The sequence below is a fragment of the Tinamus guttatus genome, unplaced genomic scaffold (genome assembly GCF_059628265.1).
Source record: "Tinamus guttatus ecotype Peru unplaced genomic scaffold, ASM5962826v1 Tinamus_guttatus_pri_ptg000441l, whole genome shotgun sequence".
Classification (NCBI taxonomy): Eukaryota; Metazoa; Chordata; class Aves; order Tinamiformes; family Tinamidae; genus Tinamus; species Tinamus guttatus.
In genome coordinates, this window is record NW_028288975.1 from 916,282 (window position 1) to 925,276 (window position 8,995).

General features: G+C 57.6%; 1 protein-coding gene across 1 annotated transcript; it reads right to left on the reverse strand.

Moving 5' to 3' along the window:
* Positions 1–4,539: 4,539 nt before the first annotated feature.
* On the reverse strand, positions 4,540–8,747 carry LOC148593169 (3',5'-cyclic-AMP phosphodiesterase 4B-like; the record flags this gene model as incomplete). Its single annotated transcript, XM_088531969.1, has 6 exons — positions 4,540–4,548; positions 5,080–5,183; positions 5,489–5,538; positions 7,200–7,270; positions 7,360–7,396; positions 8,492–8,747. Coding segments are annotated over 6 exons (527 nt in total), but the record flags the coding sequence as incomplete, so codon positions are not given.
* Positions 8,748–8,995: the final 248 nt, after the last annotated feature.

Below are 8,995 nucleotides of genomic sequence, written 5' to 3' on the forward strand. Positions count from 1 at the left end.
AGGCGCAAACGCCGTGCGGGAAGGGAAGTCCCCTGAGCCCAGGGAAGCAAATGTCGGAGCAGGAAGGGTAAGGAGGAATCTGAGAAGCTCCCACAAAAAGTCTCAGTTGGCTACTGCCCTTGAACATAAAGACAAGGTCAATTAACTCTTTTTATGAGGTAAATTCTCCAGAAACGCTAAATGGGGATCTGAATAGCGCTACCCTTAGCATGGCAGAACCGGCAACCGCTAAAAGGCTAGACCTGTAAAATCAGATCGGCTTCTAGAAGGGTTGCAATCTAATATAAAATTGTCCTCCGTTCCATCTTAATTTAACCTCCTTAGGGTCTTTGGGACCATGTTCAGAAGGTGGCCGCAGCAGGACCCGCAGTGACAGCTCGGAGGGGCTGCTAGGACATTGGCCCGTGCAGCGCGTGCGAGCGGCAGCCACGACCGCCGTGCTGCTCGCGGCCATCACGCAAACCGCTTCCATCGTATTAATTATAAAATACAATTAAATGGATTTTTTCATAGCTAAATGCAATGTCTTGAAAGCATTATAATTAAGGATGGGAGCTTAAAACATTGATTTAGCTTGGAATTTTCATCTGTTTTCCTAGAACGGGTATTTTAGGCACTCAAAGGGCAGGAACGTCCACCTCCCTGATTTACCTTATCTGAAGCTCTGACCCTGCACAGCCTCAGTGCATGAAAATGACTGTTGGCTTCGGTGAGACCCACGGATCCTCTCCTCTGCTCCGCATTCAAAAGGGCGATGAGGAGCCTGGCCTTTTCCCGGGTAGTTAGCTCCCACTCCGGACACAGGGAAACCTTTCCAAGTCTCATACAGTGCAGTTCAAAGGCAGGAAGCTGCTAACAGCCCGGGACATTTTAGCAAGAGGAATGTGGGGAAATACCTTGTCCGAAGAGCTTGCGTCAAGGTGGATGCCCAGCACAATCATCTGACGTGGACCCTGTTGTGTAAAGTATTCCTGCTGGAGTGGAAAACACTCCTGTTTTGACGGGGAACTGGAACCCGGATCCCTCCTCTCCAGGGAGGACCGCTGAGAGGGAAGGAAGGAGCCCAATCCCTGCTCAAACGCCAGCCAGAGCGAGCGCTGACCACGAATGCATCGCGAGGGGAAGCAAACCGCCCTGGCCGAGGAGCCCCTCTCAACCCGCGCTACGGTCTGGGCTTGCAGAGCCCCTCGCGCCGCGGGGCTGCAGGGGACGTGCGGCGGCGGCGGCTCCGGGCGCTCGGCAGAACGCCGGGATAACGCCGCTGCGGAGGAGTGCGGAGGTGGGGAAGGCAATTTTCATGGGCACAGATGTTTCATTTCCTCTTGGAAAGGGATATGAAATGACAGGGGAATATTTATATTAGAATATCTACATCAAAAAAAAAAAAAAGGCAGAGAGGCTTTTTAATTAAAACTAACTACCCAAGTAGTTAGTACTTAATAACGGCTACTGATCACGGCTCCTAGGAACCAGGGAAACCACAGAACAAGCCTGCAGCCTTGGCCGCGCTCAGCACCGACCTGCTGCCCGGGGGCTGCCCGGGTTTTACATGGCGAATCCTGCCCGTGACGAGCGCCCGCACGGCACAGCCCGTGCACCCAGCACCAGGGGGTTTAGATGTTACAGGCTACTCCATGGGGCCACATTTCGATGCATTTTTAACTGTGCTGCTTGATAAATCAAAACCTTTGCAGACATAAGCATTTTTCCAAGGAAATGAATTAACTAACTCGAGAACCTGGCACGTTTTGTTAATAACCATCAATAATTAACAGTTGTTTCGTTCTCGTCATAAAAACGGTCCCAATTACACACTTTTTAGGAGAAACCGCCATTTGGGGGCACATCTGACAGGTCAGTACCGATGAGCACGGCCTTCCTCAGCAGTTTCACCCTCCTTGTCCCCAGCGAGGGCCTTTGCTGGCGCAGGAGGGTCCCCTCCGTCACGGGAACGTCCTGCTGGTCCCCTCCGCCTTGAGTGACACGTGGGCTCCCATCGCGGGCTGCACCTCCACGGTCACCTGCGCGGGGCAGCTCCTCCCTGGTGGCACCGCGGGCGCGTGACGACGGCCACGTGCCGGTGCTGCCCGCGCTGCCACCAGGTCACCTGAGCGCCCGCCACCCCCGCACACAGCGGGGCCGTGTGCTTAGGCCGGGGTCATGAAATCCATCCTCACGGCAGTCAAAGGCTGGGCAGGTTTGCCGGAGCAGCTCCCGTCACTGGATACGGGAAGAAATCCAGCCAGGAGACGCAGAATGGGTGTCGTTTTTCAGCCGGAGCTGATCACAAAACCGCACTCTTTAGCCCCATTTAGAGTTGTTTATGTGCAGGGTAACATAACAACAGCGTCTTAAATAAACGCAGCAATTATCTGAGCAGTAAAGGAGCCTTAGAAAATTAAGCAAAAAAAAAAAATAGCCGTATTGCAAAGCACAGTGACTTCAGAAGAAACTTTTCCCTTATTCTCTCAATTGCTAAAAGAAAACCTGATGTTCTTCTTTTAAAATGTGTCTGCCTCTAGGTCGTTGGCACAGGTTTGCTGATGGGAGGGCCGGCAATCTATTTAATGACTGCATTGACGTCAATAGCATAACTGAAATACTTACTAAGAAGCATGAGTCCAACTTTCGGGGGGGTGTGTTTGCCGGCAGGACGAACACGCGAAACGGACTCGGGAACGAACTGCGGCGATGGCCCCGTCCCCCGGCGCCGCGGCTCCGCTCTCGCTGTCGGCGCTGCAGGTGACCTCGCTGGGGAACGCACTGGGCTGCTTGGTAGTTGGGCAGCCCTGGTTTGACTCGCGCAGGGCATTAAGGTGACTTCTGCTTTCTGCTGCAGCTTTGCTGGTCTCGGGTTACCTGCATTGCTATAGCACTGCAGCCTTCAAAAATCAAACCTGCGTTATTCTCCAGCGCTTTATCATCGAATTTCCAAATTTCCTGCACACAATCGCTACCTTTTAGCATTGCTTTGCTATTTGGCAGTCTGGAGGAACAGGGCTCCACACGCTCGTTTGAAGCCCGAAGCACCACGACCTGCTTGGCTCATGCGACCCATCTCCACGCTAACTAGCCAGACCTTGCGGCCTGCACTCATGGCATGAGCTCGGGGCACCGTTTCCAGCTCAAGCCACTGTCCTGCACGTGCCCCGCGCCACCACGGGATGCCCGGCCCCACGCACCGTCCTTGGGGCTGGGGCTGACGTGCGGCTCCGAGTGGGCTGGGATGCAGTTTTCCCTGCTCCGCCGAGCGGGGCTCTGGCCAGCACGAGCGCCAGCGTTATCCAGTCTTTTGCTTCTGCTCCATGCAGCCCTTCACGCACGGGGCCGTGCACGTCGCACGCCTACACGAAAAGCGAAGGAGCCCAGGCCTGGAGCTCGTGTAAAGGCATGTGAGAAGGGCAGGGGTGCAGGGGAGCGGGGCCGCGGCACCGGTGGGCAGAGACACCCACCGGCGCTGCCCGCCCAGAGCAACTCGAGAGGCGCTTGAGACGCCGGCAGCGACGTGTCCCGAGGTGCCACCCGGAGCCTCGGCCCGCGTGGACCGGCACGAGTGCTGCTAGCAGCGAGGCCGGGCCAAAAGGAAGGGGTACGGTGTGCCCGCAGCTGGGAGATGCCCCTGGAGACCTCCCGGCACCACTCCGCCCTGTCCCGAAAGGACCCGCGGCAACGAGGCCACTCTTGTTACAAAGGGTCGAGTATATGGGAAAGCCACGTGGCGTTGGCTTGTGTGCAATGTGCTCGGGCCCGTTTCGGTGCCCCAGGCCCGTGGCTGGGGAGCCCATGGGGTCCCGGCGCTGCAGCTGCTCAGGGACCTCCCAACCTGGGCACTGCCCGAGCTCATTAAGGGTTTCTGCACTCTGCTTCTCTACCTATTTCCATATTGCGCTTTCTTAGTTAATGCATAAAAGCAATTCTGTTTGTTCCTCTGATCTGCAGTTTTAACAAAATAACAGGAAAAATCTGCCAGATTTACTTAAGCTGATACCAAGGACAAAACACAGGATGTTCAATACATATTCCTCTTCCTTTTATGGCCTGGTCATAACGTTAAGAAACCTCTGAAACTTGCACTGACATCACTCTCGGCATCGAGAGCGTTAGTCTCATGAGAAGCTCAAGCAGGATTTTTCACGGTTTCAGGAAAATGAAAGCCAAAATTAGAATTTGCAGCAATCCCGCTCGGCTGGGTCCTTGTGGTGCAAGTCCTCGGCACCACGAACGGATCTGGCTCCTCTCACTTTGCAACAACTGACAAATCCTGTAATATTCTCCTCTGAGTAAACAGCTGGCATGTATTACTTCCAATGCAAACGCTGAATGTAATTTATCTCCCTCCGGGGTAATTTTATTAATGCATGCTAGTTTGCTTTAAACCCCGAGTTCTGTACTTTCCATAACAGGATATAAATCACTGCACTAATGACAAATCAAAGGAGACAGATACGAGGTGCTCGCACTGATGTCAATTGATGCTGGTAAATCTCTGAATCAACTAGTGACACGGGAGAGCGAGACGAAAACGCTGATCCTGACCGGCTACCCAATCTGCGGAATATAAACACATTGGATTTCAAAACACATTCTTTTATCTAGAAGGATGTAAGGCAGCTTAGCCCCAATCAAAACATCACGGCTTCCTTCTCCAAAACCTGCAGGAAAAACACGCCGCGTCCTCCGAGGCCTCGGAGCCGCTGGCGCACGGCAGGACGTGCTCTCCAAGGGAAAGCTCTCCTGCCTTCCCTACTGCCCCCATCGGAAGCCCAGCTGGGGAAAGAACGCTGCAAACACTGAAAAAGCCCCTAAAAATCCTGGTTCTTGCTGCATTTAAGTGGCAACTTCCTCAGAAAGTAAGGGGCCATCGTTTGCCTCTGTGGCCCCTTCCTACCTAGTCCCCACCGCACGCGGAAACGCGGCCGGCATGGCCCAGCGCAGACCTGCACGCTCGCTCCACTCACCGCAGGTAAGGCGGGAATAGATGTCATTTTAGACCTGCGAATCCATCTGGATATACTCGGAACATTAAAACTCATGAAATGGTCAACGAAACGCTGAACTCCTGCGTGAGGATGCTCAGACCTGGCGGGGAAGCCACGGCGCGGCCCTGGCGGCCGCGCTCGCCCTGACGCCGCGCGGGCGGCACTCGTCTGCTCCACGGCTGCGAGGGTCAGACCGACCCTCCACTGAATGGGAAGCGGAAATTCCCCCATTTTCCCAGAGCGGTGGGAGCGTAGGTGAGCTGGAGAGGATGGGGCGTCCTGCGGCTCGCTCAGGTGCCCGGAGTTAGGAAGGCTGCAGTTGGGATTTCCGAGGAGTCTAACACGAGCTCTCCGCACGCCCCAGCCGCAACGACAGCGCGCGGGGCAGCGGCAAAAGGCCGAGCTTTGCGAGTCCCTCGTGGCGCGGGGCGCGCGGGGCGGCCCGGGTGGAGGGCAGGGCCGCGCGAGCAGGGCCCGTGGGCTCCGCGCGCCCCGCACCGCACACCTACCTTGCAGGCTCACGCGCGACACGGGCGGCTGGCTGGCGGCCGGAGATCGCCTGGGGAGACAGAAAGGGCACTCTGAATAGGTGCCGTTTAGCACAAATGGCCCTTTTCCTGCTCACCCGCAGCCTTAAACGCTGCAGGATGGTTTGGTACTCGATGGCCCATCGCAAGTTAACAGAAACCCCGCAGGTTACGTGTCCCCGGCTGCCGGACGGCCACTGGCCCAGCCCCAACCTCGCCAAGGCCCTCGGGACACCAGGAGCCCCAGAGCCTGGCTCGGGCCTGGCTAGCAGGACTCCCTGGCAGAGCGACCCGGTGTTTCTCCAAACGGCCAAATATTTCCAGGTGAGATTTGCCAAATAAAACTCTCTATTTTTTTTCATGTTGAACCATGATGTGTTTTTTCAAGCTCTCATTTTTTCCGGCTGGGGAGGCAGTGGCCGCGGGCTCCGGCTGCTGCCCGCTCCGCACATCTGCCCTGGCCGCTCTGTGCGGAGCCTCTCAGAGCCCTGCAAGCCCTGGAGGGCAGGGGCCCCTCGCGGGACCCCGGGAAGGAGCCGCGGGCAGGGGGCCGGGCGCCTCCTCGCACGCGTTCAGCTGCCATTAATCACGCTCGCCCCTTCTCCAGGCAGGAAACTGTCCTAAAATCCTCACACCAAAGTGCAAAAAAATCTGCGTTCCGGTTGTGCTTTTTTCCCTCCATCTGTAAGACTCAGATTTTCCAGCAGCTCCTGAGGGAGAGCGTCCTCCTCTGCTTCTTGGGAGGAGGAACACTGCGGGGCGGGGAGAAGCAGAGCTCCAATTCTCATGATCCCCAGAGCGGAATTTTAGGAAAAATTCCCCCTATCATGAGATGCCCGGTAAAACCCTGGGCTAGTGGCAGGTGCAGCCGGGAGTGAGTGCGGGCTGCTGCGGACCCGCAGGCCACGGCACATCCCATGGAGCGCTTCTCCTCGGGCCTTCGGACCTAGCCCTTGGCCAGTGCCGGGCAGGGCTTCAAAGGGAGCCTGTGTCACCCGGGCCACAGCCCGGCTGCCTCCCGGCCCCGCTCCGGCTCCTCGGGAAAGCAGAGCGCGGAGGAGGCACCGCTGCGGGTCGAGCGGCTGCCGCGCTGTCCCCAGGGCCCCGCTGGAGCCTTCCCTGCTGCCTGATCCCTGTGGGCATCTCCTCTTTATCCGCGACTCTGTTCCTTTAAAACGTGAGTGAAAATGTAGGTCAGGCGCAGAGCTTAGCCCAGCGCGAGTGACGTGCGTGCTCTGAAACCGCGCGGTGACGCCAGTCGGGGGAAGCCCAGGTGGCAGAATGGAAGGGATATTCTTTCTCCTGGCTAAACGAAAAGGATATTCTTTCTCGTACAGACCTAATCTTCCCAGAAGCGGAATCTGCTCCTCCTCCTCGGAGTCACTACATTTTCCAGCGCCTGGAGCCAGACGCGATGACTGAGCGGGAAGCAGCAGGGCTGGCCTGGCCGCCTGGGGGCGGCTCTGCCGGGCCGGGGAGCAGAGCCTGGGCCCTTGGGCGCTGACACACATGGGGACACGGGGACACACACAGGGGACACAGGGGGACACGGGGACCCAGTGGCACGCGCCGCCCGCCCCGTTGCAGCGCTCTGGCGCCTCCTGGTGCTCCGCGGCTCCGCTCCCGACCCCACTCGGGAACGCCGCTCCGTGCATATCTGGGGAATTAACACAAGGAAAAGAGGGGTTCTTACTTGTTCGCTGTCCCGTGCAAATTGGTGAGCAACGTGAAGTTATTCCTCACGCTCCGCAAGCTTGCCAGGACCTAGGGCGAACGAGAACGGAGATTTCACGCGACTGAAGCGAGGGCTCTCAAGCGCCGTGTTAACGTGAGGCTGCGGGCGGCAAACTCACCTGTGCGAAAGGTGTGACGATCAGGTCGTCCCCGTGCCTAGGGAGAAACGAGAACCTTGCTGCGCAACGCAGAGCATTCCAGGGACGCGTGCAGCGTTCCCCGGCCGCGCTCCGTCGTGCAGCCCGGCTCGGGAACCTGCACTGAGCCCCTCTGCCGAGCCAGTGCCCTTCGGCATGTGTAGTGCCAGGTCCTTCTTGGTGACACGGGGCCACGGTGCTGTGCAAGGAGCTGTGCACCCTCCTCCTCGCCCTCCTCTGTGCAGGGACAGCTCCATCCCGCTCTCTGCGAGCTGCAGGCAAACGCTCATCCTGAACGGAGCTTCCTCTGCCTCGGGGACAGGGGCTTTTGGGGCCCTCAAAAAAGCCTTAACCCACGGGGCGTTTCTCTGTTTACTGTGGCATGGATGCTAGTTTCTGATGGAACCTCCAAGAAAACCACTCTGTCATGGTCCAGAGAGGCTGTGTCCGGGGCTACGGCGGAGATGCAGGCACTGGGCCCATTGCCTCAGCCTGGGCGTCAACGCTGCCGATCCCCAGCTTTAAATTAAAGTGGTCTCAGAGGCCACGTCTAGCACAGGCCAGGCAAACCCATTCGCATCTGGAGTATTGTGTCCAGTTCTGGGCTCTACAGTATAAGAGGGATGTGGAGCTGCTGGACAGAGTCCAGCGCAGGGCTACAAGGATGATCAGGGGCCTGGAACATCTGCCCTATGAGGAGAGGCTGAGGGAGCTGGGCCTGTTCAGCTGGAGAAGAGAAGGCTGAGAGGGGACCTGAGCAGTGTCTAGAAGTACCTCAAGGGAGGCCGTGAGGAGGATGGGGCTGGCCTCTTTTCACTGGTGGCCACTGACAGAACTAGAGGCGCTCGGTGCTGTGCTGATCCGCTCAAGCTCCGCCATCTGCCTCGGTTCCTCCCTTAGTTCTGATACTTTGAGAATATGGCATATTTATATTTATTTATAGAATACTTAGAATATGGATTCGGAAATTCTTATTAAATGTATTAAATGTTGGAGCAAAGGGGTCTATTCCCATGTAGGCCACGAATGCGAGTGGCCCCGGGCCTCTTCCCAGGAGATCGCGGGAAGCTCCGGGCTATGTCTGGGATGCAGCAGGAGCCACATGGGCACTTACTGCTCGCTGGGCAGGGAGGAGTTCCTGGACATGGTCTTGGGCGACAGGTCGTAGTCGCTGTCGGAGCGGTAGAGGAAGGACTCGCGGCGCTGGCTGTGGCCCGGAAAGGTGGTGTGGAGCACAAGGCCCGACGAGGAGCCGGCCTGCGGGTCCAGCGGGCTGCGCCCCGGCGACGGGCCATTCTCCACGTCGAAGCTGCGGAGGGAACACAGGCGAGTGACCACGGTGACAGGGACACTCGGCCCTTCCGCGCCACCTGCCCGGCAAGGTTCAGGGAGCTGCGGGATGGAGGGTTGCTCCAAGGGCAGCCCCGGCCTCCGGCAGCCGCTCTCGTGTTTCCTCACGTGGCTGCTGCAACCCGAGCCCGAGGTCACGGCTCGTAAGCACGGCAGGACCGGGGCCTTTTAATCTAACACACCAAATACTTCGTATCAGCCACGGCCAGCAGAGCCGCTGAGGAGCGCGTGGCTCAACAGCAGTAAGAGCACGTGTTGGGCACTGCAA